Source organism: Lichenostomus cassidix, chromosome 27, assembly GCF_008360975.1.
Source record: "Lichenostomus cassidix isolate B80296 chromosome 27, HeHo_3.0, whole genome shotgun sequence".
In the NCBI taxonomy this organism is placed as follows: Eukaryota; Metazoa; Chordata; class Aves; order Passeriformes; family Meliphagidae; genus Lichenostomus; species Lichenostomus cassidix.
The window spans coordinates 2636975-2664241 of record NC_139507.1 but is presented as its reverse complement, the minus strand read 5'-3'; the positions used below and the strand labels follow the sequence as shown (position 1 = coordinate 2664241).

At 62.8% G+C, this 27267-nt stretch overlaps 4 protein-coding genes and 1 pseudogene across 8 annotated transcripts; 4 read left to right on the top strand and 1 right to left on the bottom strand.

Moving 5' to 3' along the window:
- Nucleotides 1-15: 15 nt before the first annotated feature.
- On the top strand, nt 16-2948 carry LOC146426554 (uncharacterized; annotated as a pseudogene).
- A 588-nt stretch (nt 2949-3536) lies between these two features.
- On the top strand, nt 3537-6162 carry RAMP2 (receptor activity modifying protein 2). 3 transcript variants are annotated; one of them, XM_085083404.1, is made up of 5 exons: nt 3537-3654; nt 3801-3951; nt 5016-5105; nt 5492-5594; nt 5738-6162. In XM_085083404.1, exons 2-5 carry the CDS (start codon nt 3891-3893, stop codon nt 5991-5993), a joined length of 510 nt encoding a protein of 169 aa, XP_084939530.1. In that variant the 5' UTR covers nt 3537-3654; nt 3801-3890; the 3' UTR covers nt 5994-6162. The 3 variants fall into 3 exon arrangements, with proteins under 3 accessions (XP_084939530.1, XP_084939531.1, XP_084939529.1); XM_085083405.1 differs by having other exon boundaries at nt 3570-3658; XM_085083403.1 differs by lacking the exon at nt 3537-3654 and having other exon boundaries at nt 3665-3951; nt 5403-5594.
- A 405-nt stretch (nt 6163-6567) lies between these two features.
- VPS25 (vacuolar protein sorting 25 homolog) lies at nt 6568-9266 on the top strand. The gene is made up of 6 exons (XM_085083388.1): nt 6568-6678; nt 6791-6936; nt 7031-7084; nt 7451-7539; nt 8035-8110; nt 8621-9266. Exons 1-6 carry the CDS (start codon nt 6632-6634, stop codon nt 8731-8733), a joined length of 525 nt encoding a protein of 174 aa, XP_084939514.1. The 5' UTR covers nt 6568-6631; the 3' UTR covers nt 8734-9266.
- Nucleotides 9267-13957: 4691 nt separating this feature from the next.
- Nucleotides 13958-26197, top strand: WNK4 (WNK lysine deficient protein kinase 4). 3 transcript variants are annotated; one of them, XM_085040008.1, is made up of 20 exons: nt 13958-14536; nt 19663-19835; nt 20016-20236; nt 20316-20473; nt 20993-21081; nt 21156-21375; nt 21452-21779; nt 21940-22070; nt 22141-22208; nt 22299-22440; nt 22522-22638; nt 22712-22867; nt 23152-23209; nt 23350-23484; nt 23616-24202; nt 24457-24553; nt 24665-25091; nt 25205-25407; nt 25519-25616; nt 25699-26197. In XM_085040008.1, the coding sequence occupies exons 1-20, from the start codon at nt 14063-14065 to the stop codon at nt 25714-25716; spliced, it is 3900 nt and encodes a 1299-aa protein (XP_084896134.1). In that variant the 5' UTR covers nt 13958-14062; the 3' UTR covers nt 25717-26197. The 3 variants fall into 3 exon arrangements, with proteins under 3 accessions (XP_084896134.1, XP_084896136.1, XP_084896135.1); XM_085040010.1 differs by having other exon boundaries at nt 25696-26197; XM_085040009.1 differs by having other exon boundaries at nt 13959-14536; nt 24668-25091.
- Nucleotides 26198-26350: 153 nt separating this feature from the next.
- Nucleotides 26351-27076, bottom strand: COA3 (cytochrome c oxidase assembly factor 3). The gene is made up of 2 exons (XM_085040027.1): nt 26821-27076; nt 26351-26740 (listed from the first exon to the last, which is right to left on the bottom strand). The coding sequence occupies exons 1-2, from the start codon at nt 27059-27061 to the stop codon at nt 26628-26630; spliced, it is 354 nt and encodes a 117-aa protein (XP_084896153.1). The 5' UTR covers nt 27062-27076; the 3' UTR covers nt 26351-26627.
- Between the last annotated feature and the right edge of the window lie 191 nt (nt 27077-27267).

Genomic DNA, 27267 nt, shown 5'->3' with positions numbered 1-27267 from the left:
CCCTGCTCAGGCCCCGCCCCTCGCCGCCGCCGCCGGTGGCGCTGGAGCGCACGGGGCTGTCCCGGCGGAGCGGACCCGTTCCAGCCTGGAGAACACCCCTGTCAGCTGCGGTGATCGGGTTAAGCGCGGCGGCTCGGTGCCCAGCACGCCCCGGTGCCCGCCCGTGCTCAGTGTGCGTGGCCCCGTCTCCCCGCGGGCCGCCCCGACCCCTCTTGCGGGCCCGGCCTGGCCCCGCGGAGAGCGCTTGGTGGGACAGCGCCGATGCGGACCGGCTCCGCCGCCCTCCGGGCCCCGGGACAGCCTTGCCCGGCGTGGCCGCGCTCCCCGACGAGTCGCCCTGGTGGTCCCGGGTCCCTCTGGCCCCACCGCCGGGCCTCCCTGTGGCGGCGCCGGGCAGGAAGCGGCTGCTGGCGGCAGCTTTCCTGCCCCGGGGGCCCCGGCGCTGGGGAGCGGACGGAGCTGGCTCCTGCCCCGGCGGGGGCCCCGTCCGTCCGCCGTCCGCGGTATGGAGCGCCGGCTGCCCGGGGCACCCTTTTCCCGCGGCCCTGGCGAGGTGACAGCGGGAGAGGAGCAGGGCCAGCCCGCGCCCGCAGCCCTGCATCCCGCCCGTATCGGGGAGCTCCGCTGAGTCAGGTGCGGCGGGGGCTCGGCGTTCCCCGGCCTTCTGGGGCTCGGGAGCGGGCGGGCAGCGCTGGGACCGGCCGGGGACCGGGATAAATGCCCGGGGGAGCCCCAGTGCGGCCTCAGCCTTCCCGGTGGCGGGAGGATGAGGATGCTCTCCGGGCTACGGCTGCTCTGCTACCTGCTCCTGTCTCTGCTCCCGCGGGGTAGGGGTACCCCGACCTGCCGCCGGGGCTGCTGCGGTGCGGCAGAGGCAGCTGGGGTGCTGCACGGAGGCCCCAGGGGGTTGGGCACAGGGGGTTGGGCAGATAGCGAGTCCCTCAGGGCCCCTGGCCTCTTTGGCTCCTCTGTCCCAGTGTAGCTGTGCTCCCCTGGCCCCTCCTGGCCTTCTTTCGAAGGATCTCTGAGGAGGGTTTGCCACTCACTTCTCTGCCTCCAGGGCTGGTGTTGTCTCAGAAACTTCTCTGCCAGGCTGCAAGGCCTAAGACAGAGCCAGGAGCCCCCTGCTTCCTTAGCTCCTTCACCTTTACTGTTCTCAGCTCAACCTGAGAGGAGGACAAGGGGTCTCTGATGTGCTGGGACCACTGATTGGGCACTGGGGCCGTTCCTAGCTGTGCAGCGCCTGTGTCTCTTTGCTGCAGGGCACAGGAACACTGATTTGGGGATCTCAAAGATGTAGGTAATACCCTTGTGCCATATCCCAGTGCAGCTCCAGCCCTGGCTTCTGCAGCAGTGCTATAGTGGGGGGCTCTACCACTGGCAGAGCTATGTCCAGCATCCCTTGGACCTCGCATGGTCCCACAGGTCCCACCACCACCAATGGCACAGTCTGTCCTTCCAGGTGACTATTTGTACCTGGATGAGGATGGTGAGTAGACCTGCCTTCTTGCCATCCTGGCTGTCTTCCCCATCCACTGCAGACCTCGGTGAGGCCTTTGTGATCTGTGCTGGGGCTCAAAAGAGCCTCAGAGACTCAGTCCTGGCTTGGCTGAGCCCATGGAGCCCCCACAGTCACAGGCAGTCCTGGCAGCTCTAGTGTGGGACCCCCAGAGCTCTATGTTGAACTGCGCAACAAATGGAGTGCCTGCCCCATGCTGCGCAGAGTCCAGGGGACACCCCAAACAGCCCTCCTGAAACCACACTTGGGGGAGAGCTGGGACTGGAGTGACATCCCAGGGTCTGTCTGGTGCTCTGCAGGGTCTCTGGAAGTCCAGGTGATGCCAGCCTACTGCCAGAACACCTACCAGGGCTGGATCTCCCTCTACAGGTTGGCCCCTTTTCATGTCACCCTCATGGCCATCCTCAAGAGGAGCTGCTGCCACTGGGACCAGATCAGCGGGTGGGTCAGCATCAGCCCCAGCAGTGCAGCGTGCACACAGAGCAGGGCCATCCTGAGGATGTATCCCCAGCCCAGCAGGCCGGTGTCATGCTGTCCCCTTCACAGCACCTACAGCAAGCTCTCCAGCTGCATCCAACTGCTGACTCTGCTGCTCTCCTGTCCTGGCCCAGGGTCATCCTGGACACCTTCTTCCTGCAGGTTCACGCTGAATACTTCACCAGCTACATGGAGGCCAGGCTCCCCAAGCTGGGCAGTTGGCCTCCAGTGTGGCTGTGGCCACAGAGTTTAGCTGCCTCATGCCCCCTGCAGCTGCCCTCACACTCAACAGAGCCCAGAAAGGGGCCCAAATCCCAGGGAGAAGCTGCCCATCTCCTGTGTGCCCCCATGTCTGTGAGGCACCAGTGACAGCCCCCTTCCCTCCCAGTCCTGGCAACTAATGAGTGGGAGGAGAGGACTGAGGGTGAGGGTGACAGGGATAGGGGGTTTGGGAGTCCCTGGGGTTAGAGTGGGTCCCATGGCATGAGGGGAGGCTGGGCACGGGGCTCCAGATGTCTGCATCTGCCTGGGGAGAACACTGGGAGAAGAGTTCCAGCCAACTGACCCTGCACGGGCCAAGCCCCTTCCTTGACACCCCAGGCAGGGGCTGGCAGGGAATGCCGGGGATGCCAGGCTGGGTGGGGAGCCCAGGCCCTTGGCAGGCAGCCACCGTCCTGTCCCTGCCCATCCCCTCTGGACGCCCCAGGAGGGGGGCGGCTGTCCCAGCCCTGGGGCCGCGCTGAGATCATTGGGTGTCTCCCTGGCAGAGGTTCCTGCCACCCGGCCGGAGGCTCTGCCGGCTCCACCAGAAAGCAAGACCAGGGGCTCCAGCCCTGTGGCCACTGGAGTGCTGGGGATGACTTCCAGATGTGACCACTCGCCTGCAGGAGGTGGCTGCTGCAGCCCGGGAAGGATCAGGCAGCTCTGCCAGGACCTTTGTTGGGGAGCTGAAGCCCAGTGCGATCCACAGCAGGGAGGGTCCCTCCGAGCTGCTCTTCACTGCACTCCAGTCCCTGCTCTGCGTGTCTGCAGGCAGCTGTTAAAGGGGAGGCTTTGGGCTGCACTCTGCCCTGGCCAGGTGTGAAAGGAACTCACCCAGCCCCAGCCAGGTCCTGTGTGGGAATGCCACAGACCTGAAGGCTGAAGTCACCCTCTGTGGGAGGGACATGGGCCCCTGGGCAGGAACTACTCCAGGAAGGGGGGCTCTGGCACAGTCAAGGAGGCGCCAGGCTGGACAGTGCGGTAGGAGGGCACTGGGGCCAAGGACTGGCAGGTCGGCCAAGTGTCTGCCCTCTCCCCACCTCCTCGGCCTCGTGCCTGGGGGTAGGCTGTGCCATCACCCTGCCCTCCTTGGCCACGGGCAGGAGCTGGGGCTGCCCCGGCGGTGCCGCCTGTGGGGCAGGTGCCCGGGTGAACCAGAAACTGTGGCATTGGGGCTGTGGATCCCCCTGCCGCCCCCATTCCCGGGCGGCAGCGCCCGTCCGGGGACATTATGCTTTCCCGTCCACTCCCCCCGCTGCTGGGCTGCCTGCCCTCCACGCAGGAGACGAGGGATTTCACAACCCAGCCCAGACAGGATTAAAGAGAAATACACAAGTAAACAAATCGCGGCCTCGTAACGCTGGACGTGCTGTGCAGAGAGTGGATCCTCCAGGCCGGTGGGTGAGGCGCGGGTGTCGTGGGTGCCGGGGTGCGGGAGCGATGCCCGCGGGGGCCGGCACCGCACGGGACAGCGCACGGTCCCGCCGGGAGAGCCGCTTCAGAGCAGCGCTGAGCAATCTCATTTTTCACACGTCTCCTGTAGTCAAACTGCCCCTGTCAGAGGAAAGGAGTTGCTTCCTGTTATTTCCATTGAAATCCTTGTCCCGGTCGTTAGCCGGCAGGCTTTGGCAGGATGGCACCGCGCGCGCACAGGAGCTCCGGCCGTCTCTCCCAAGGGCTCCTGCTGCTCTGGGGTAAGTGCGCGGGGGGCTGCCCGGGGGGCTCCGCACTCCGAACCACCCCGCACGTGGCCGCCCTCCCACTCGTGGGGCCTGGGGCCAGGGTCTTGACTCAGCCCGACCCACTGCCCCACCCCAACATGTGACCAGCCTGGCAACGCTGAGGTTAGCCGGGGCAGCCATTGCTAGTGTGGCCGGGGGGCAGTGGTAGGTGAGCACCAGGTGCTGTGGGGCAGCTCCCACCACACTCATCTACGATCCGGCAGGGAGCCCTGCAAAAACCCGGGCTGGGACCGGAGCCGTGGCACTACACGTGCCCAGGCAGAGGGGCTGGATGGGGTCATCAGGGACAGAGATGGGGACAGGGTGGGCTGCCCTTACCACAGCCAGTGTACCAGCCCAGGAGCACACCGTGGCCGGTGCCCAGCTGTGCCGGAGCTCCCCACGAGCAGCTCAGGCAGGGCGCACTCGGGCAGTTCACCGCGGAGCCATCATCAGCGCCTCACACTGCAGGCCCTCAGCCAAGGGTGGGAGATGGATCGGGCAGTTTCCTTGGGCCATGGTGCTCCCGTGGGCCAGGCGAGACGTGCCCCACGCCCTTGGCAGGCTGTGCTGGGTGTGGGACTGATGGCAGGCGGAGGGTCTCTCCAGCAGTTCCGTGCTGTGACCAGTGCTTCCTCTTCCTGCCCCAGCCCTGTCCGGCTGCAACGCAGCACTACGCTGGCTCCCCATGGGTGGGGGTCCTAGTTTGCCCCTGTGCTGTCACCACGGCCCAGGGCAAGTAGCCACTAAACAGCCCCTCTGAACGTTTGGACAGCTGCCTGCAGCCTGGCTAGCCCCTCCCCACAGCCCCTGCCCATACGGGGGGCTGGACACCCTAGCCTCAGCCTGTGCCAAGCTCCGGGCAGCTCCCTGTGCCCCACCTGCCAGCTCCAGTGTTCCCTGAGGGACACCAAAAGCTGTTATCGCCTGTAGACCCAGCCTCTGCCCGGGCAGCTCCTGTCTGTGGAGCGTTGTCAGCACCCATTATCCTCCCCAAACCCTATGTCCCCTCTCACCCTGTGTTTCTCCCTCTGCAGTGCTCCTGGGGACTGGCCTTTGTCACACAGAAAATGTGACAACGAGCTTCGACCAAGATGCTGGGACCAGCAAGACAGTCCACCCCATGGGTGAGTTCTGGGGCTCAGTGAGGGCCAGGCAGCACTGTAGGGCAAACGGTGTCCTGCCCAGGACTGGCCCTGTGCCACAGGATGACCCCTCCTTTCCCCTAACCATCGCAAGAATAGCTGGCCCATGCCATGAAGCCCTCCCTGCCACTGCCCACAGCGGGGGCAGCCAGAAGCAGCCTGCCCTCCCTCTGTGCCCCTGGCATTGCCCTGGGCTGCTGCAGGCTCCAGGCAGTACCCCAGGGCTGCTGCAGGGTCCATCCCTCACTGTGCCGATGTCTCTCCCACTGGCCTGGGCAGGGCTCCAGATGCCAGGTGTCACCTGGCAGCAGAGGCAGGCAGGGACACACTGCGAGCATGCTGCCCTTGCTCAGCACCTTTCCTCACAGAGGGGAATTACACCGACATCACACAGACGTGCTGGGATTACTTCGTCTACCTGATGAGGAATGTGACAACGTCAGAGTTGTGCGAGTGGAAAGTCATCAGCAGGTATGGGGCAGCAGGACCTTCCCCTCTAGTAGCAGGGTGCAGGGGCTGGCCAGTCCAGAGGGGTTGTGCTGGTCTGGGGTCAGCCCAGGCGGTCTGTGCCTCTGGTGTTCCATCCCCTGCCAGCGTCCCGGCTCTCTTCCCAGGCCCTACAGCGAGCTGCAGCACTGCCTGGAGTCCTGGGCCGACCACCTGAACTACAGCTACCCCAATGCACTGGCGGAGCAGTACATCTTCCAGAGCCACCACCGCTACTTCCAGAACTGCACCGTGGAGCACCCAGTGTACGGCGACCCGCCCGAAGATGTGCTCCTGGCCATGATCATCGCGCCCATCTGCCTCATCCCCTTCCTTGTCACCCTGGTCATCTGGCGCAGCAAGGACGGCAAGGCACAGGCCTAGAGCTGCCGTCCCGTCCCGCGTCGGGGCACGGACCCCAGGCTGCGGGGCCGCCCGACCACCCGAACCGCCCGGTGGGCTATCGGGGCCACCAACCCGCGCTGCTGAGGCGGCCGGTTCCTCCTGCGCCTTCCCCCGCCCCGCGGCCCGGGATTAAACGCTTCTCCCCCCACGCCTGGCGCTGGTTCTTCGGCAGCTCGATCCCTCCACGGCCCCGGCCCGGGCCAGCTCCCACCGCCAGTGCCCCCCCGGCACGGTTCCGCCGGCAGCTTCTTGCCGTGGGGAACGGGCCCGGCGGGACACCGAGACCAACACCGTACACCAGGACCGAGGCCGCCGCCGGCCGGGAGGGGCGGATGGTTCAGGGGGCGGGGCTAACAGGAGGGGCGTGGCCTCACAGTAGGCGTCACCCCCGAATGGGGGCGTGGCCCAATGGGAGGGCGTGATCTAACGGGGGTGCGGTCCGGCAGGGGGCGCGGCCTGAGGGGAGGGCGTGGCCCCGCTGGCGTAGGCGTGGCACGGCGGGGAGGGCGTGGTCCCGGCGGGGGGCGGGTCTCCCTGTCGGGGGGCGGGGCCGCGGCCGGGCCGGAAGTGGGGCGGGGCGGAAGGCGGCGGCGGTTCCGGTGGCGGCGGCGGCGGCGATGAGCTTCGAGTGGCCCTGGCAGTACAGCTTCCCGCCCTTCTTCACGTGAGCGCGGCCGGGGTGGGGCTGGGGGGGTCGGGGCGGGGAGCGCGGGAGCCGGGGGCGCGGGGGGGGGGTGCCGGTGCCCCTCCGCCGCCGTGCTGACCCGACCGTGCAGGCTGCAGCCCAACGGCGAGACGCGGCAGAAGCAGCTCTCGGCCTGGTGCGCGCTGGCGCTCGCCTACAGCCAGCAGCACCGGCTGCCCGCCATGACGGTACGGGAGGCTCAGGACATTCCGCTCTTCGCCAACCACCGCCTCCAGCGTATCCTTTGCGCCCGCTGCCCGCGCCCCCTTCGCCCGCGCCCCCTTCGCCCCCACTGCCCGCCTCCCTCAGCGCCTCCTTAACCCGCGCCCAGGGAAGCTGCCGCTGGAATCCATCCAGGTGGTGCTGGAGGAGCTCCGCAAGAACGGTGGGTGCCTCGGCCGTCCATGGCCTGTGCCAATCCGCAGGCAGCGGGGCAGGGAGGGCAGCAGCCACGGGGCAGCTCCGTCCCGGGCCGTGGGCTGTGCCTCCGCACTCGCCTGCTCGCGGCTCCGCGGGACCCAACCCTGCCTTTGCAGGCAGATGTAGCTGCGTTGGGAAGACAGGGCTCTACAGAGAAATCACTTTCTGTAGACATGGCAATATTTAGGAAGTTAGTGCCGACTGTAGGGGAGAGGCTGGTCTGTGAGGCTGCCTCTGGGCTCAGTGTCTGGCGCGTATCCCGAAATCTGCATGTTTGGTCCTTGCTTCTGACTTGTGCTCTGCTTCAGTCCTTTTTCCATGTTGTTTCTAGGGAACCTGGAATGGTTAGATAAGAACAAAACCAGCTTTTTGATCATGTGGAAGAGACCGGAAGAATGGGGAAAGCTCATCTATCAGTGGGTAAGAGCACAGGGGCTGCACAGGCAGTGTCCATGAGGATGAGGGGTCCTGGTTGGTATTTGGGAAAGACCACTGCAATGTCCTCCTCTTGCTTCCTCGCTGCTTTTACCTTTCTCCTTCGATTTCCCTCTGTTGCAGAGAGGTGAGGACTTACTAGCAGCTTGTCACTTGCTGTGAGCCGCAGTGTGAGCTCACTTGTTGTCCACCCTTGGTGCCATTGGGGGAGGACAAGGCAGTGTCACTGCCTGGCTTCTGTGTGGCCCAGGTCCTCACTGTGAAACACATAGGCAGGAAGAGCAGAGCAGCAGGGGAGGAACTGTATTCATTCCCTCAGGCTGCACTTCCTGACCTCTCTCCCCCGGTGTGTGTCCACGGTGCTTCTGCTTATTGAGTGCTGTGCAGAGTTCATGTTACATGCTCCAGGTTGTATGAGAGATCAGACAAGGATGTTCAGCCACACAGACAAAATTTGCTATATTGCCTTCGTGTTTCCAGGTGTCAAGGAATGGCCTGACCAACTCTGTGTTCACGCTGTACGAACTGGCCAGCGGGGATGATACAGAGAGTGAAGGTAATGTTGAGACTCACGTTCTGGATCAGGTTTTCAGAGCACACTGGATTAGGGCATGTAAACAGATGATTGCCAGATTACAGTTTTGTAGGTTAAATATTTTGAAATCTCAGATGCAAACTCATGCTTTCCCACCACTGGCACATGCTGTTCCAAAGACTTTTATCACTTTGCAGGAATGTCCTCCTCTGTAATTGAATTTTCACTTCCCCAGTGCCCAGCATTTTATCTGGTGCAGTGAAGGGTGTTTTGTTTTCAAGCCAAGCTCCTGCACTGCCTTACAGGCTGCTGTGACTCATCCCTGCTGTCTGCTGACCTTTAGGCTCTGTTCCCAAAGCAGAGATGTAGAGATGAGCCTGTCAGTGTAGCCATGACTCTGGATTTGCTGTAGTTTTATGGTGCTCTTCAGAGCCCTCTGCATCGCTGCCTCCAGTCCCTGGACCTCACACGTCTGTTTGTTTCTTGATATGATTTTTTTTCCTGTTGATGGGGATCTTTGTCCTTCCCTAGAGTTTCATGGCTTGGATGAGGCTATGCTGCTCCGTGCCCTGCAAGCCTTGCAGCAGGAGCACAAGGCTGAAATTATCACGCTGGATGACGGCCGAGGCGTCAAGTTCTTCTGACAGGAGCCTCCTCTTCTTCCCTGCTGCAGTCTCGGGTCTTGCTGCCAAGAGTCACTTTCTGGGCCTGGCTTCAGGCCGTGACTGCAAGTAGCTGCATCTCGGGATTTCTTGGGGCAAGATGAGTCTGCGAACCCTTCCAAAGACTTAGGAATATCCTGAGATCCTCTGTCTGTCTGTTCTCCCTGTTGGTGTGTTTGAGAGGCTAAAGCTGCTCTGGGCAGTTCTGAGAGGACCACCCAGAAGTGAAACTGGGGACTGCTGCTGCTCCCTGTTCCTGTGATGGCCTCGAAGCAGTCCCAGCTGGCTGGTCAAGCTTGGCCTCAAATGGCCCCCCTGTCCCCCTGCCAGCCACGTGCCTGGGCCCTGCAGTCCTGCTGTGGTGCCAGGGGCTGAGGCAGGAGCAGGGGACTGGCTGCTATTGCTACGCTCTGGAAGCCCTTGGTGGCAGAAGGAAATGCTCTTGCTGCCAAGCAGCCTGGGGGGAGCCAGGGAACTAATTTCAGGTGATTAAAATGAGATGTATTTATAGAGCAGCCTGGGTGTTTTCATCTTTATTTTTCCATCAGAAACAAAACAGACCAGTGTACCAGATTTTTGCTCTTCAGTCATGTTTCCTTGCTGCCCCAGGGAAGTGCAGTGATTGCAGGGTGGGAAGCAGCAGCACAAGTGCTTTTCTCCACTTGGCAGAGTTGTGGCCTGTGGGGGCCCTCACTGCCCTTCTCAGGACAACAGTTAATTTTGCATGTGCAGCCTGCTGGAAGCCCCTGGGTTTGTGCAGGGGTGATGGGATAAGCTCTACCACCGTGGCTGGGAGAGGAATGACTCAGCTTTAGGTCCTCAGTGCTGATAACAAAGTCCCAAGCTTGTCAGAAGCCATGGCCCAGGTACAGTCACTGACCCTGTCAGTCCTGGGGAAGCAGATGGCTGTGCTGGGGCAGGATCACCTTTCCCTGATTGTGTGAATGTCACTGGCAGAGGTTGGGGGCAGTGCTGGAATGACCTCTGGTCAGACCAGTGTGGTCATTCTGGGGGTCTGGCAGAGCAGATGGCACTTGCACCTCACACACTGCCACTGTCTGCCCCTGTCTGGTGCTGAGCAGCGTGTCTGGCATTCCCTGCCCTTGGGGACAGCCTGGCACTGGTTCAGCTGCTGCTGACAGCTGATGTCAGCATTGAGGAAATTTAAAATTTTAACTCAAAAATTTGTTTTGTAGCAGGAGCCCATTGACCTGAACTTGGTGGGATGTGCTGCCTCGATGTGGGCACATTGCTCTGGAACTCTGGCTGGAGCCTAGGCTTCTTCTCCATGCCAGGCACAGCAGTGCTGTGGAGGAATTCCTGGGCACTTCTCTGCTGAAGAAAGATGCCAGCTGTGCTTGTGATGAGTCACTGACACAGTGGGCTGGTGTGGTTTCCTTTCTGAAGACCATCATCCCTACAGGCTCTGTCATGGTGCTGCTGTGCACTGACAGTGCTGAGCAAGCCCAGCAGCAAAGGCTGTGCCATGGTATGTGCCATGAGCCCTGCAGTGCATCTGACCCCACAACTGGCACAGGCTCTGCCCAGCCCGGAGCTCACTGGTTGATCAGGGATCCTCCCTCTATGCCTGCAGCCACCAAAGTCTCTGGGTAGGATTCATGTGCTACCAGTGTCTGCCCTGGGTTTGTTTCAATGTCCAAGATCTGCCTCCACTTTCTTCCCCATGCCACCCACGTTGCCCCTTCCCTCCCTGGTTGCTCTGTCTGCCCTGCTGCTCTTGCACCCCTGCAGAGAGCTGGGGTTCTGTGCCTGAAGCATCTGCATTTGATCCCAAACAATGAGCCTTCCGCAGCCGGGTCTGGAGTGTCTGTTCTTGCTGTTATTGCATGATGCTGACCTCCCAACACTGTGTTCCAAGCTGGGAGTGCCGTATGTAACCTGGCTGTCCTTGAGGGAGTCTGTGTTCTTAATTAAATTTGCTCCCTTCTTAGGAAATGGCTGATGTGACATTAGATAAGCCTAAACCCAGCTTTTCATTCCAAGGCACTCCTGGCAGCAATTCCCTTCTCTTTTTCAGCTTCCTATTTATTTGCTTACTCAGTGAGAGGGGGAGGAGGAGGAGGAGGAGGAAGAGTATGTCCCCTCTGCAGAATGGACATGGTGTAAAATTCCTTTTCCACACCCTCTGGGCTGGTTACCAGAAACCACATCCAGCCGTGCCTGTGAGCACCTTGTGGGAGCAGCTTCCCCGGGCTGGGCAGTGCCCCTGCAGTGAGGTATCACTGCTGAGGCCGTGGAATGGATCCTGGGAGCAGCAGAGCTGCTGCCGACTGGTGCTGCCGCCCTGGAGGGAGCAGCTGTCCCTCTGCAGAGGTGCTGCCCAGCCCAGCCACACAGCCCTGTGGAGGGGCTCGCTGGAGGAGGTGGCTTGGGGTGGTTTCGGGGGGAGGGCAGCTGGTGCAACCCCTTCCTCCAGCCTGTGGCCCCTCAGAGGCCCTTGCCATGTCTGGCCGTGGTGATTAGGGCTTGCTGACCAGGGTGGGGCAGAGCTCCGAGGGGCTGGTGCCAAGATAAGGCACTATCAGGCCAGGCACACTCGGATCCCACTGGTCAGGGAGGAAAGATGCCGAGAGAGGTTTTATTTAATGCAGCTGCTTAGGAGCAAGAGCTGTTTCAGTTTGATAAATTTATATGTTGGGATAAATGTGTAGGTGGGTCCCATCTGTACCTCTGGGCTGAGGAAATCCTCTGCAGTGATCTGCCCAGGGTTACACCACAGCTGAGGTTTGGGTGCCATCTTCCCCTCCCTGAACTCACATGAGTTAGGGTGAGAGACACAGGGGCTCCCGTGGGTATGGGGTGGTGAAGCCAGCTGTGAAACAAGCCCTAGGTGTCCCTGGAGCCCTGGACCTTCCTGGGACAGGCACCCTGTGCTGTGCAGTCCCAGCTGTGCAGCCTCATCTGAGGGGGAACACCTTCATCCAGACCCATCCTGGCCTCTCTGTGATCCTGCCCCAAGCTCCAGGATCAGAACAGACAATTCCTGGCAGGGCTTGGTGGAGCCTGGAGCTGAGCAGGGCTTTGATTCATGATCTAATTCTGAGGAGAGTGATTACACAGTCCCCTGTACTCTTCCTGGCAGGCAAATGCAGGCGAGAAATGGGTTATGTTCCCTGATTGTGGCGGTTCCTCAAAGCGAAGGCTGGCACTGGCACCTGCAGCCCAGAAATGTCACCCTGATAACGCCAGGGAGCTGCAGTGGGCGTCTGATTGTGGAACAGGAGCCTTCTGGTTTCAGGCCAAGCTGGCTGCAGATTGGTGTTCCTGGCCAGGCCAGGAGAGGACCTGTTCCCCTGCCTGAGCTGCCTCCCCCTACCCAATTCTGGTGTGTAGTGGCATTTGGAAGAATCAGTCAGGGAATTTCTCAGACCACTCACAAGGGATGTGTGGGAGGGCAGCAGTCAGAGCAAACTTTACCCCTGATTTCCTCTCCTGTTTGTGGGGGCCTCACTGGACTGGGATACTCTCCTGCTCTCCTGGGATCTTCCAAGGCATCTTGTTTCATGATGAAAAGCCTTGATAAGGAGACATGAGCTTGCCAGGGACCAAGCTCAGATCCCTACCCGGCTCTGTGTCTCTTGTTGGAGAGCTGGGGCTCTCTGCCAGCCTGAGCTGTGTTCCTGGGCCAGGCAGTCCATGGACCCCGGCAGGGACCCCCGTGTGGGGGCAGCTACAGAGTCAGCCTACAGGGGCTTGGGCAGCATGCCCCCATTTCTGGCAATGCTGAGAAGTGGGCAGGTTCTGGTTGCATCTTACAACCTGAGAGTCACCCATGGCAGGGCCAGTGCAAACACTGCGTCTGTGGCTTGTCAGTCTTGGCCTTTTGGCTCTGGTGGCCATGGGCACCCAGTGGCCACCTGCAGCAGGCAGAGCCCTGCAGGGGCTGGTGCAGAACACGATGTTCTGCAGGCTCTGGTTGTTCACCTGGGGCCATGCCACTCCCATGCTCCAAGGAGTGCAGGGCTGAGTGGCAATGTGGTTGCTGCTCCCTGCTCACTGGCCAGCACTGCATGAGCAGCTCTTGGCAGAGAGGCATCGGTCAAACTCCTTGTTGGGAAGGGAGTATCTGGCTCCTCTGGTGCTGGAGAGGAAGCTTCGGGCTGGAAGAGCTGGGTCGGGTGGGTATAGCAGAGCAGAGATCAGCAGTGGGACACAGGTCGGCCAGGGCTTCTGTAGGAACATTTCGTTAAATGCTTCTCCTTCCTCTTGCCAGCGGGGATCTGTGGGGAGCAGCCGTGCGGGACGTGGCCACAGCCGAACTGCAGGTCAGCAGCCCCAGTCACTCGGCGTCACCCTGCGGGTGCCAGCTCGGCGTTTAGGAGACCATGACTGAGTTCCCTTGTCGATCCACTCCTTAATGTTTCCGGTATCGTTGAGTAGAAACAATCTGACCTCAGGGAAAAGAAATTAGCGGTGGCCTCAATTGCTTTGTGTTTTGTGTAAACAGCCTCACCGGCAGAACAACCTCCTCCTTCAGCCTGGAGAGACAACACGCTCTTGTCCGGCTGTTGGCTCCCGCGGGGCTGACACACACCTTCGACTCTTCCTATTTGCGTGACCCTAGTTTCAGGATTTCGGACCGTAGTGACCCCGAGTGGGATTGTCTGGGGCAGCGTGAGGGGGAACCCGCGGCCGGGCAGTGGGATTCGGCTGCTCCAGGACACGCTGCTCCGGGACCAGAGTCTGAAACTCCGAGGAAATGTTTAAACCAGAGACGTTCCTAAGTCCCGACTCCGGCTGCGTTAGTCACAGCGGCCCCGGAGCCCCTCGGGGACGGCGGCAGGGAAGGGGCTGTCCTGCGGGGAGGGGAAAGCACGGAGCCCCTGGAGCAGCCAGGGCAGCGCCGATCCAGGTGGGCGCCAGGCGGTGGGTGACCGCCGGCTGGGAGGGGCGTCCCGGCATCCCAGGGGGATGCCCACCGTTCCGCTCCCGCCGGGCTAGTCGGGCGCGGTGCCGGGTGCGGGGCTCTCGCCCGCTGCTCGCAGCCCGTGCCCGCAGCTGCAGCGCTGGGCGCCGTCCCGGGGCCGCTGCCCGGTGCGGTGTCGGTGCGGGGCCGCTGCCGTGTGCGGTGTCGGTGCGGGGCCGCTGCCCGGCGCGGGGCCGGTGGCGCAGAGCGGGCGGGGGGCGGCGGTCGCGCGGGGGCGGGCCCGGGCGGGGCGGGGGCGGTGCCGCCGGGCGGGGCGGTGGCGGTGCCGGGGCCGGTGCCCGGGCCGGGTCTCGGCGGTCGCTCCTGGCTGCGGGGTGGCGGCGGCGACGGGTGCGAAGCGGCCGCTCCGGCCGGGCTGAGCCGATGCTGGCGGCCGAGCCCGCCGCTGCCGGAGCCATGTCCCAGCCCGAGGCGGAGCGGACGGGCAGCGGCTCCGCGCAGCAGCCGGAGCCGGAGCCGGAGCCGGAGCCGGAGCCGGAGCCTGGTCCAGGGCTCACCGGACGGGCCCCGCACCGTAGCCGCAGCCGGCGGCTCTCGGGGCGCGATTCCCGACGGGCTTCCTCCCGCTTCAACCGGCGGAGCTCGGCCGAGCTGGAGCTGCTGGGGTACCCGGCGCCGGACGGGGTGCGCGGAGGGTCGCCGCCGCCGCCGGGCACCGTCGGGCTCCGGGAACCCGAGGAGACGGAGAGCGAGGAGGTGGAGACGCGGGCGGTCGCCACCTCCCCCGACGGCCGGTTCCTCAAGTTCGACATCGAGATCGGCCGCGGCTCCTTCAAGACCGTCTACAAGGGGCTGGACACCGAGACCACCGTGGAGGTGGCCTGGTGCGAGCTGCAGGTACGACCCCTGCCAGCGCCTCCGCCCCTACCTGCCCGCACCTGCAGACTCCCGCCCCGAAGCAAAGGGCTCGAGGGAGGCACTTGGACCCTCTTCTGTCCAGTTTCCCTGGCGTGTGCAGCCCCTCCCCGGCCCTCAGCCTGCTGCCTGCCTGGGTGCTGTGTGGGACCCGCGGGGCACTTCCCCGGGCTGGAGCCTGTGCCGGTGAAGGCAGGCACCCTCGAGCCTCCGCTTCTGCCAGGGTCCCGCTGCAGTCGGGCCACAGCAGCAGGGCAGGGCAGGGACCTGCAGCTGCGTGAGGGCTCCCCTCGCTGCCTGCCGCTGCGCCCATCGCTGCCAGTGCCTCGGTGCCTCACGGGTCTCCTGGCCCGGGCCCAGGCTCCTGCTTAGTGCCGCTGCTCCTGGCCCTCCTGCCCATCACGTGCTGTTTTCCGTTTGCCTTCTTGCTGCCTGCACTGTGGAGCATGTCAAGGTGCCCACGTTCTTGATGCCAGTCCCTGCTCTGGCACTTTACAGGTGGATCCGGGGCTGGGCATCTCACTGTCTTGCTGATGCTCACCAGCTGGCAGCTTTCCCTCTGGGAGGGCAGTGAGGGCAGCAGTGCCCTCTCTGCACGCATGCCTGTGCTTGCTCTGGAGCTGGCTCCAAGATTTGCTCCGACAGCCCTTGGTGTGCTCTGGGGCACGTGGCTGCAGTGAGCTGGGGCTGGCTGTCAGCTGGGAGCAGGGCATGACACGACCTTGGTGCTCTCTGCCTGCTTGACCTTGGCTGAAGCAGCGTACATGGTCACCTGTGAATGGTTTCTGTGATGCTGCCAGGGGCTCTCTGCTGGGAGCTGCTGGACCTGTGGTTCCAGGTCTGTGAGGAACATCCTCTTCTCCTCTCTGCTGCCACACTCCTCCATTCCCTTGGATGCCCTGCTGCCAGACAGCAGGATGCTGAGAGCAGTGGTGATGGTGTTGCCTGCGCAATACCTTTGCCTACTCAAGTGGTTTTGATGATCTTGTCCATGGAGGTGCACAGGGAGATCCATGCTCTGGGGCTACCTTTTCTCCTTGGAGCTCCTGGGGAGGGGCTTTGGTGAAGTCCAAAGTCTTCCACAGCCTCCTGACCCTGGGATGGCTGATGTGGTGAGAAGGTCCAAGTCCTTGTTGACACAGAAAATGCATCTTGCAACTTTGTTGTCTTGTTCCTAAAAGCTCAGTGTAGCTGCCTGGGCTGGGCCCTTGGGGTGGCAGCAGAGCAAGAAGAGATCCTGAGAGAGTGGCAGGTGGTTTCTAGAGAGGCTGAGTGCGACCTCTTAGTGAGGAAGGTGAGGATTTGCCCCCCATCCCCATGGGTGGCACAGCTGCTTCAGTTGTTGAGAGTCCAGTTCAGAACCTGCTCAGTTCTGCTGTCACACAGTCCCACAGCTCTGTCCAAATGCCCCTGAACTCTGTTCAGTCCTGTGTCCCTTCAGGTGGCAACCACTGGCTGGAACAGGCTCTCCTTGGTGAGCCCAGGACCTTCTCTGGATGAGTCAGCTGTCTCCAGTGCTTCCCACTCAGCTGGCTTCGTGTCCCTCCCTGTGGGTCTCAGCCTCATGTCACAGCTGTGCCCCAGCTCCCCTGTACTGGTACCTGGCAGGCACAGTGAGGCTGGCAGCATGTCTTGTTCCTTGCCCCCCTGCTCTTCCCTGTGGCTGTGTGCAGGCAGTGCTGGTGTCTTGCTGCCGAGTGGATGAGGCTGCACTGTCTCAGGGCAGGGAAAAGGGATTTGGGAAGCAAAATGCTTCTGTGCCCCAGTCCAGCAGGCACATGCTGGCCTCGTTGCCAGTCCTGCGAACCAGCCAGGCAAGAGTGGCAGAAGCCACTCACTTGTCCCCTGGGGTGGGTGTGGAGAGGCTGGGGTCCAGGCAGAGATCCTGCCAGGGACCCTCCTGTGAGCATCCCATGGTGTTGGAAGACCTGACAGATCTGACTTCTCTTGGTCTGCACCCTCCCACCCTTGCTGTAGATTGCCCCAACCCTGCTCCCACCCCATGCCACCCCTGTGTCTGTCCCCACAACCCCTCTGCCCCAGCCCTCTCCCCTCCCCACCCAGTGTTTGGCTCCATTCCACTGACTGCTCTTTATTCAGTGTCTCTTGTACCCAAATCTGTGTCCCACAAGGGGCTAAGAGCACAGATGCAGACATTTAGAAGTTTGTTTTTTTTCAGCAATCATGCAAAGAATTGGACACTGTGACACAAATACAGGATTTGGAACCACAAATAAAAATGGTTGTGGTTCTGCCATTTTAAAAATAGCTTTGTCCTGTGCACTTCACAGCTCTCCTTCTATTGCCTTTCAGTTCCAAATGAATACGTAACCTCAGGCCTGACCTGTTCTGTACCAGAGAACCTGGTTCAGCTCCTGTGACGGATCCCAGTCCCAAATCCCAGCTCTCCCTACTGTCCTCACCCTGTCCTTCCTCCTCAGAGCGTGACAAACTGAAGGCTGGTTTTGCCTGTCTTCTGTCTTCCTGTGAGACCCCTCTGGGGACCTGCCCATCCCTGTCCCCTCTCCTGAACGCAGCGTCTGTCTGTGCCTCCCACCCATGTCCACAGCCCCACTGTTTGTGCTTTCCAGCTTTAGCCTGGCACTATTTCTGTCGTAGGTGCTGCAGGCGGTGGGGAAAGAGGAAGCAGGGAGGAAACCAGAGGCCCAGAGCGGGGTCGGGCTGTAAATACCTGACTGTGAGATTTTCCTGTGGAACCCCTTGGGGTTCACCAGTGGGCGAGAGCATTCTGGGCAGCAGGCACTGCTGTGTCTCCCCTGGCTCCTGCACCCAGGTTGGGCAGGTAACCTAACCAGCAGCCCTGGGGCTGCAGGGCACCTTGTCTGGGTGCTCACATGTCTGTGAGCATGCACAAGGTCCTGCTCGGCAGGGCAGAGCCACGGGGAGAACAGTGAGGCGCTGGCACCCACTGCTGGCATAGAGCTGGCTCCTCTGCAGGGGGCTTGGGACCTCCTGGTGGCTGTGACATGGCTGGAGGGAGTGCTGGGAACTTTCCAGCACTGGCTCTGTGCCCCACCATGGTGTTGCTCTGAATGCCCCTCCAGAGTGCAAGTGTCAGTGCAGAGCCAGGGCCCTTGGGAGCTGCAGAAGCAGGACAGCCAAGGGCTGTGGGGATGGGAGAGCCCTGGGAGTGCTGCAGAGTGCACTGAGCACCAGCGCTGCCAAGCAGGGGACAGCCTCCTGCGGCAGAGAGGACAGCCATCCTCGGCCTCTCTGCCCCACCCTCCCTCCTCCTGCACTGGCCTCAGCTCCTGGTGTTGGCTCTGCTGAGCTCCTCAGCAGCCAGCTCCTGGCTCACAGGATGGGCTGGACCACTGCCACCCAGCTCCTCATGGTCCCCATGCCACTATCCCTAGCGTCCTCCTCCACCCTGTGGAGGGGCTATTAGGAGAGGACACGATGTGCCCATGCTGTGCAGCATGTCTGTGCTGGCAACCCTGTCTGCCCTGCCCTCCCTGCTGCTCCTCTAGCCAGGCCATGGCCAGGCTGGGCTCTGATGCCCACACTCATGGGGAGAGTATCAGCATGTGCAGGAGTGGGAGCTGTTGCCACTTTTGTCATGTGGGAGGAAAGGTGCCAGGCGAGCTCAGCAGCCCTGGCACAGGATCGGGGTACATGCTTGGCTCCCCCAGACATTACTCCAGGCACTCTAGGGGAGGTGGCCATGTGCTGGAGTTCTGCCTGGAGTTGGTCATGGCACAGTGAGGGCTGTGCTGGCACAACTGCTCCAGTTGGGGTCTGCTCTGTCTGATCTGGGAGAGCCATGGCTACCCATGACACCCCACCTGCCTCAGTTCACAGCCTGAGGAAGGAAGCTTCCTCATGCCCTTGCAGGTTTGCGGGGTGCAGTGAAGCCTCTGGACACCTCTCAGTGGGGGCCAGAGGGGTGACAGTGGCTGTGGCACTGGGCAGGGCAGCTGGTGTGTGCTGCTGGCCATGCAGGGGTTCGGGTACTGTTTTCCTCCTTGCATATGAAAGGTCCCATTCATCCCGCTGCAGCAGCTCAGGTTCTCATCTGGGCTCAGCCTGTCCCTGAGCATGTATTAAATGCGGGGGGATTATAGAGCAGCTCCAGCCAAGCCATGGGGCCGCCTGTGATGCAATAAAAATATTACGAAAGCTGATGGGCTTGATGGATAGTGGCCACTGGCCAAGAGGCTGAGCACAGCTCTGGCAGCTCTGGCAGTGGGAGCCCCATGGCAGCTCCAGTTTCCTCGGCCCCTGAATGTGGGCTGGGCAGGGGTCCCAGCTGGGAGGGTCCCAGGTTCTGCAGCAGCTGAGCCTCTCGGGACCCCAGGCTGTGGTGGAGTTATCACTGCTCCTGCTCCTGCCCAGGGCTGAGTACTCCCAGCTGCCTCACTTGTGGCTGGACCTGGCTGGCTCCTCTAGCTCTGGTCAGTCAGCTCCCTTCTTCCTCCACCCTGGGGCTGTGTCTCTCCAGGATGAGGGGGCTGTCCCCTCCGCTGGCCCCTGCCCCAGCTGCAGTCAGCACTCCCGGCTTGTGTTTCCACTTTAATTAACTCGAGCAGGAGGAACATGGAAAAACCTGGGCTGGAGCCTCCTCCCCCTCCTGCTTTCCCCAACAAAGGCCTCATTGAGGCTGGCCCAGCACGTGGCCACACAGAGCTGGTGGTGCCCCGGTGGGACCAGAGGAGCCACGGCCATCAGGTCTGCACAGGGCAGGATGGCAGTAGCTTCTGCAGAGCTCCTGTGTGTCCCCTCCAGCTGCAGACTAGGGTTCCCTGTCCTGAGGCAGGGTGGTGAGCTCCAGCTGGGAGCTGAGTGAGGGGAAAGGGTGGCCCCAGCACAGGGCAATGAGGACCTGCACGGGTTCCTCCATGCTCCATCTGTCGTGCACCCACCCGGAGTGGTGGGCTGGCCGGAGATCTGAGTCCGGGGCAGCCCCAGCCCTGTGTGCACTGCTGTGCTGGGGGACAGCAGGTCTGACCCTGGCTCTGCACTGGGGCCACAGGAACCTCTGCTGCCTTGTATGTAGGGAGTGGGGATGGGGATATGAGGGTCTTCTGTAGCCCCTGTGCTCGGCAGGACCCCACATGCCCCCCTCACACCCTCACTGGCTCCCACAGACACGGAAGCTGTCCAAGACAGAGCGGCAGCGGTTCAGTGAGGAAGTGGAGATGCTGAAGGGGCTGCAGCATCCCAACATCGTCCGCTTCTACGACTCCTGGAAGTCAACCATCAAGGGCCAGATCTGCATCGTGCTGATCACAGAACTCATGACGTCCGGCACCCTGAAAACGTGATTGGGGCGTGCAGGGGAGGGAACAGGGTCCCTGCTGAGATGTTCTTTGTTGCTTGCCCTGTGTGGGCATCTGAGTCCAGATGGACTTGGCATGGCAATAGGAGGAGGGTGGGCTGGAGCCAAGGCTGGGGCATGAGTCTGACCCACACAGGTCTGAGCCCTGTTGGTCCCTGGCAGGTATTTGAAGCGGTTTAAAGAGATGAAGCTGAAGGTGCTGCAGCGCTGGAGCCGGCAGATCCTCAAGGGTCTGCATTTCCTGCACACTCGCTCTCCCCCCATCATCCACCGTGACCTCAAGTGTGACAACATCTTCATCACAGGCCCCACGGGCTCTGTCAAGATTGGGGACCTGGGCCTGGCGACACTCAAGCGAGCCTCCTTTGCCAAGAGTGTCATAGGTGGGGCTGGGCTGTGGGAGCCATGGGGGCTGCAGGGGGTGGGCATCCCAGCGGTACTGAGCTGCACTGCTGCCTCCAGGCACCCCTGAGTTCATGGCTCCGGAGATGTATGAGGAGAAGTACGATGAGGCAGTGGATGTCTACGCCTTTGGGATGTGCATGCTGGAGATGGCCACCTCGGAGTACCCCTACTCTGAGTGCCAGAACGCCGCCCAGATCTACCGCAAGGTCACCTCGGTGAGGCTCTGGTACCAGCTGGGGGTGATGCTGCTGGCTGATCCCGCAGGAGCCAGGACAAGGGGCTGGGGGGATGGTCAGCTGGAGCTGTCAGAATGTGTCACTGTGCAGGTTGTGTGAGTGGCTAAAGGTAGTCTGGGCGGTGAGGGGTTGCTGTGCAAGGGCATGGAGCTGTGGGTGGTGGTGGTGGTGGGGGCATGGCTTGGCCAGACCCCACGTCCCTGGCCCTGCACCAGCCACTACCAGTGCGTTAATGAGGTGGAACGGGAGTACTGAGCTGTCTGCTCAGCCAGCTGGCCTGGGGCACTGCAGCCACCCTGACCAGTCACGGCTGGCTCCTGCCAGCTCCTGCCTGTTGGGGTGGAAAGTCAGAGCCCCAGGGCGTCCTGGCTTGTGCAGGCACACGTGGCCTGGCCATCCTGCAGAGCTAGTGGGGCCCTGGCTGGTTCTCCCCTGGGCCCTAGGAGCCCTGCACTGTGGCAGGTGGGCACAGGAGGTTCTCACTCTCATTACCCACAGGGCCTGAAGCCCAGCAGCTTCTACAAGGTGAAGGTGCCAGAGCTGAAGGAGATTATTGAGGGTTGCATCCGCATGGACAAGAATGAGAGGTGGGGGCAGAATGAGGGCCTGGGTGTCAGGCTCACCCCGGCCCTGAGCCCGCACTGAGCTGTGTCCTCTGCAGGTACACCATCCAGGACCTGCTGGAGCATTCCTTCTTCCAGGAGGACACAGGGGTGCATGTGGAGCTGGCTGAGGAAGATGATGGAGTCAAGTCTGGGCTCAAGCTCTGGCTGCGCATGGATGACACAAAGAAGCTGCATGGCAAATATAAGGACAACAATGCCATCGAGTTCCTCTTTGAGCTCTACAAGGATGTGGCAGAGGAGGTGGCTCAGGAGATGGTGGGTACAGAGATGGGGGAGCCCCGGGCACTGTGGGGTCCCTACACCCCAAAGTGACAAGCTGCCTCCTGTGCAGGTGGTCCTGGGCTTTGTCTGTGAGGCTGACTACAAGCTGGTGGCCAAGGCTGTGCGGGACCGTGTGGTCGCCATCAAGCGCAAGAGGGAGAAGCTGAAGCGTGTCCAGGATGTGCCATCACCCGCAGAGCCAGAGCAGCCCCCAGGTGTCCTGCACCTGCTGGAGGAGCTCAAATCGCCTCTGCCACCTGGTACCCCCACACCTGCCCTGGCCACCCCTGGTTCTGGGGACTCTGCCTTCAGCACCTTCCCCCTGGAGCCTGAGGAGCCCGAAGCTGACCAGCACCAGCACTTTACCTACCGGCACACCAGCTACTCCTCAGCCACCTGTGCGTAGGCAACAAGGGGGCAACAGCTGGGTGGGCAGCAGCAGACCTGGGGGGGGAGGTGGATGGGGGGTCTGTCACCTTCTCCCAGCCCCACAGCCCTTTCCCAGGTGTCCAGCCAGGGAAGGGATTTGCTTTGGTTCATGCCAGCACTCCTCCGCAGCTGACTGTGAGACAGATGGGTACCTGAGCTCCTCAGGCTTCCTGGACTCCCCAGACGTGGCCCATCGCAGCTTTGTGGCAGTGGACCCCACCAGCCCACCGCCCAGCCGGCCGGTGCGCTGCTTCCCCACGGTGAGCAGAGCCCCAGGGGCGAGGGGTCAGGGCAGCTGTGGCATCAGCTCATGCCATCCTCTCCCTGCAGAGCATCGCTGTGCAGCTGCCCACTGAGCGCTTGCCCCCTGCCAGTGGCTTCTCCTCCCCAGTGGACAGGTGAGGCTGGGGGGTCAGGCAGGGGCTGGACAGGGGGTGTGGTACTTGAGAATGGCCATGCTGATGCTCCAGAGCTGGGGCTTCCTGCAGCTACACCTCGGATGTGGCATCGGGCATGAGCGATGGCTGTGAGGGACTCTCGGCCAGTGAGCAGAGCTCCAAGCTGCCGCCCAAGCGAGCGTTGGGGAAGCTGCTGCGGCGCCGAGCTCGGTCCAGGCTGCGCATCACCAACGTGAGTGCCACGGGTGCCAGGCAGCTGCCAGGCAGGTGCCAGGCAGGTTCTGCTGGGCTGAGCCAGCCCTGCCGCCCACAGATCTCTGACAAGAGCGACCGAGTGGTGGAGTGCCAGCTGCAGACATACAACAACAAGATGGTGACGTTCAAGTTCGACCTGGATGGGGACAACCCAGAGGAAATTGCAGCTGTCATGGTGAGTGCGGGGTGAGGGCAAAGGTGGTGTCTGCCTGGCTGTGCTGAGTGCTGATCAGCCCCTCCACCCTCAGGTCCACAATGAGTTCATCCTCAAGTCGGAGCGGGACAGCTTCATCAGCCGTATCCGGGACATCATCCACCGTGTGGAGACCCTGCTTCGCAAGGATGGGCGCAGCGGCACGGAGCTGCCCAAGGGCCCTGAGGCTGACTGTGGTGTGGGCAGCCCCGTGAGTGCCAGCCTGGCCCTGCCAGTGCTGGGGAAGCTGCTGATGCTGAGCATGGCTTGGGGTGCTGCCTAGCCCCAGGGAGTCCAGGGGAGGGGGCTGGGGTGCAGGGTCCTCCCGTGGTCACTTGCCCACTCCTGTGACAAGTCACCGTGCTCCCCTGCTCGGAAGAGTCTCCAGCTCCTGTCGCCACAGGTGGTGGGGCCAGGGTGGGGCACAGCGGGAGCTTGGCACAGCCTGGCTGGGGCCTCTGCCCCGGTGCTGGGCTCAGCTCATCCTTCTCGCAGGTGGACCTGCAGCTGCAGGGGCTCTCACGCTCCATCTCTTCCTCATCCTCACTCAGTGGTATGTCTGTGCCCCTGTGTGGGCCCTTCCTGTCTCCCCCAACACCCATGCAGGGCAGGTGGTGGCCTCAGCCAAGCCCAGAGGGTTTCAAAGGACATGTCCTGCCCTGGCTGAGCCTGGCTGTCACCCCTGTGCCACAGATCTGGGCTGCACCAGTCCCAGCCTCTCTGTCCAGTCCCCGGTCCTGCCGTCTCTGAGCCGCTCCCCATCAGAGACCAGCCTGGCCAGTCCTGTGGAGCCACTGGCAGCCCCAGTGCCACTGGAGTCCCCCACAGGTACCAGTGCTGGCAGGGTGGGCATGTTCATCGCACTAGGGCTGCCAGCTGCTCGCTGGCTTGAAGCTCTGGATGCATGGGCAGGGGTAAAAACGGCCCTTGGGGGCTACTCCTGATGCTTCTCTCTGCAGGCTCAGCACAGACCTGGCCTGTCATCTCAATGGCTCCCTCCTGGCTCACGTCGTCACCAGCGCTCTCACTGACCCCTCCGACAACCCCAGGGGGGCCTATTCCCCCAGCCCTGCCCCAAGCCCTCCTGTCCCCACAGCCTCTCCCCCCATCCCCTGTCCCCTATGAGCCCAGCAGTCCCCTGAGCCCCACTGTGACCAACGCACCCTTGTCCCCCACTGCCCCCTTCTTGACCCTGGCCAATGTCATCTCCCTGGCAGTGATGAGTGTGGCCCAGACGCTGCTGCCCAGTGTCTCCACCATGGCCAGCTCAGGCAGGCACCTCTACCCACCCCTGCTGCCACGGCCACAGAGTCTTGTCATGGCTGCCCCACGCTTTGTCTACCCTGACCCCACGAGCAGAGACAAGCCAGTCCCACCTGGCAGTGGGATCCTGGAGACAGGAGGAGCAGATGTCCCCACTGCTGGGGGGTCCATATCCTCCCTTCCCCCAGCACCAGCCCCAGTGTGCACCACAGGCAGTGAGGCCATGGGGAGTCTTCCGCCATTGCTAAGCACATCCACATCTGGGAGTCCAGAGGGCAGCACGGTGAGTGGGGGTATGCAAGGGCTGCCCAGGGCTGCTCGAGGTGGAGCTCAGTGTCAGGAGGGCTGGGTGATTGCTGCAGATGCTGCCCTGGGATGGGGCAGGGAGTCTCAACGGCTTTTGGAGCCACTGGGATGCAGGGAGGGCACAGAAGCAGCAGGAGGGCACAGATCCCAGGGCACAGAAGCAGCAGGAGGAGGACAGGAGAAGTGGAGGGAGCTGGGGTGGGTCTGCTGACGGTGCTTAGGTGCCCACAGGTGCCACCCAGTGCCCCCAAGCCCAGCCACTCTCTGATCGTCTTGGAGTCACCAGCCCCCAGCGTGCCCCAGGCCCAGCTCTCGCCCATCAGTGAAGGTAAGGTGGGGCAGGGCCAAGGCTGTGCTGTGCGGCTGTGCCTGTGCCAGGGCACCACGATGCCCCACCAGCCCTTGAGCCCTGAACCCCACCAGCTGCCCCTGTCCCCAGCAGAAGCCAAGCCCCAGGTCCTGGGCAGGTTCCAGGTGGTGCCAACCAAGGATCTGCCTGTGACCTCTCCGGTGCTGGGCAGCAGTGATGGGGAGCAGCACAGCATGGAGCCAGCAGCAAGTGACTCCCCACCGCCTGTGGTCCCTGACACAAGCCACAGCTCAAGCAGTGTCTCGGACGTGGTACTGGAGGCGGCAGAGCAGGACCCCAAGGCTGAGGAGGTGTTAGCTGAGGCAGGCACGGTGCCTGTGGCGCCAGTGGGGAGCGACCGGGAGGGCCCCAGGGAAGAGAGCACAGAAAATGTGCCACAGGCCATGCTGAGCCAGGTATGGCTGAGCTACTCTCGCAGCTTGTCCTACGGGAGCAGCGACGACACCGAGAGTGAGGATGAGGAGATCTGGGAGGAGCTGCAGAACCTGCGCCAGAAGTGAGCAGGGGGTGGGCTGCACCCGGGAGGCGACAGGTCTTCCCACCCACCCCAGGTGGGAGTTTACTGTCCCTTCCCCAAGGCCCTGCTGCCAGCCCCTGTCTTCTCCCCAGGCACCTGGCTGAGGTGCAGCTGCTGCAGAGCGCCCAGAAGAAGGAGATCGAAGAGCTGTACCTGCGGATGGGGAAGCAGCCGCCGCTGGGCATCGTGTCACCCGCTGCCATGCTGTCCAGCCGCCAGCGCCGCCTCTCCAAGGGCAGCTTTAACCCCTCCCGTCGCAACAGCCTGCAGCGCCTGGAGCTGGCGCAGCCCACAGGTGCCAGCCCTGCTCCCCACTCCCTCCAGGGTGGGGAGGATGCAGGATGGGGACCCCCGGGCTGGGTGTTGCACGGGCCTGTGTCCCAATTCAAGGCCACTGTCCCCGCAGGCATCATGCGCCGGAACTCGCTGAGCGGCAGCAGCACTGGCTCTCAGGAGCAGCGGCTGAACAAGGGGGTGACATTTGCTGACGACCTTGGCCGCATGGTAAGGGGCAGGGGCTGATCCCCTGGTGCTCTCTGCTGATCCTGTGGCACTCTTGGTTCATGGCTGCTTCTCTCCCCAGTAGCTGGCTGGCCAAGAATGATTCCATGAACTACCTCATCCAAGTGCCTGTTGCCCCAGAGGGGGCAGAGTCCCTGCACCTCCTGAAGGGTAGTGCCAGCCCTGGAGAGCCTGGGCTTCCTGCTCCCCTTGGCTGTGGCCTGCAGCAAGAAAGCCGTGGGCTTTGCAGGGGTGGGAATTCTGGCCTGGTGCAGGCCTGTCCCACAGGTGTCTTCCCACTGTGCTCCCAGCTCTGCCCACTGTCCCCCACCCCTTTGCTGGAGGACACATACCAGGTGTCCCCACACCTCGTGGCTGTAGAACTGAGAGAGCCCTGAGGACCCCTGGCTTACTCCAAACTGACACCACCCCGGCCCTGCACCAGACCCTGCCAACCCTGAAGAGTGGCTTGAGCTCCCCGTGGCCCTGTCTGCTGGAGCACCGGGAGCAGCAGGATCTGGGAGCACTTTGTTATGAACTGGTGTTCAGAGAAAGTCTTTTCATAAACATGGATTGAATACAAACTGTGTCTGTACGTGTGTCTGTCAGGCAGGACGTGTGGTTCCTTGTCTTACTGTGTGATGATAAAGAGCAAAACAAAACATTACTCCTCAGCAGCCCCTGAGCGGGATGAGATCCTGAGCTGGGCTCAGCCCAAAAGATGCTTGACAACGGTCGCTGATGCAGTCTCCAGTGAGAGGATTTATTGTGGGGAGCGGTGGGCCCTGGGTGCCCCTGTCCTTCCCTTGGGCACGGCCTCGGCAAAGGCCGCAGGGCGGGTCTGCCCGCGGGGGGCCCTGCCTGCGGGGAGCCCCCGGGCCTTCTCCTGGCCCACGCAGAGCACGGGGCAGGCCCCAAGCCCTCAGGCGCGGCTCCCCCATGCTCGAGGCCCGTTCTGCCTCGCGAGGGCAGCTCAGTCACGGGCCGGGCCGGGTCGAGCCGGGCGCTCCCCGCTCAGCTTGCGGCGCCCTCTGCTCGCTCCCGGGCTCGCGCCCGCGCCGCCTCCGCCTCCTGCTCCAGCTCGTCCAGGAACCGCTCCTGCGACACCGAGTAGAAGGTGTAACAGTCTGCGGGGGTAATTAAGGAAAAGCTGCGTGCGCGGCCCCGGAGCGCCCCGGCCCCACCCTGCCCTGACCCCGGAGGATACAGATGCCAAACGTCACCGCGCCGATGCCGAGCGCCAGCAGCACGTTGCGGCTGCGGAGCCGGCGCTGCAGGGCGCGCTGGCGCTGGGCGTACTCCACCTGCGCCATGAGGCGGCGCTGCTCGGGGCTGAGCCCCGGCTCCCGGGCAGGGTCGATGCGCCGCGCGACAGCCGCCGCGTCCCCCGACTGCCCCGGCGCCGCCATCTTCCCCCGCCGCAGTGGCGCGGCGACGTGACGCCACATCCGGCGGCGGGCGCTGGCCAATCGGAATGCCCGAGCGGCCCGCGGCGTCGAGTGGTTGGCTGAGGCCCAGCGCGTGCCGGTCGCGGCGTCGGCGCTACGTCCGCGCCCGGAGTGAGGGCGGAATGGAGGCCTGAACGGGCCCGAGCCCTGGCCGAGCCCTGCCCGAGCTCTGCCCGAGCTCTGGCCGAGCCCCTGTGCCGGCCCGA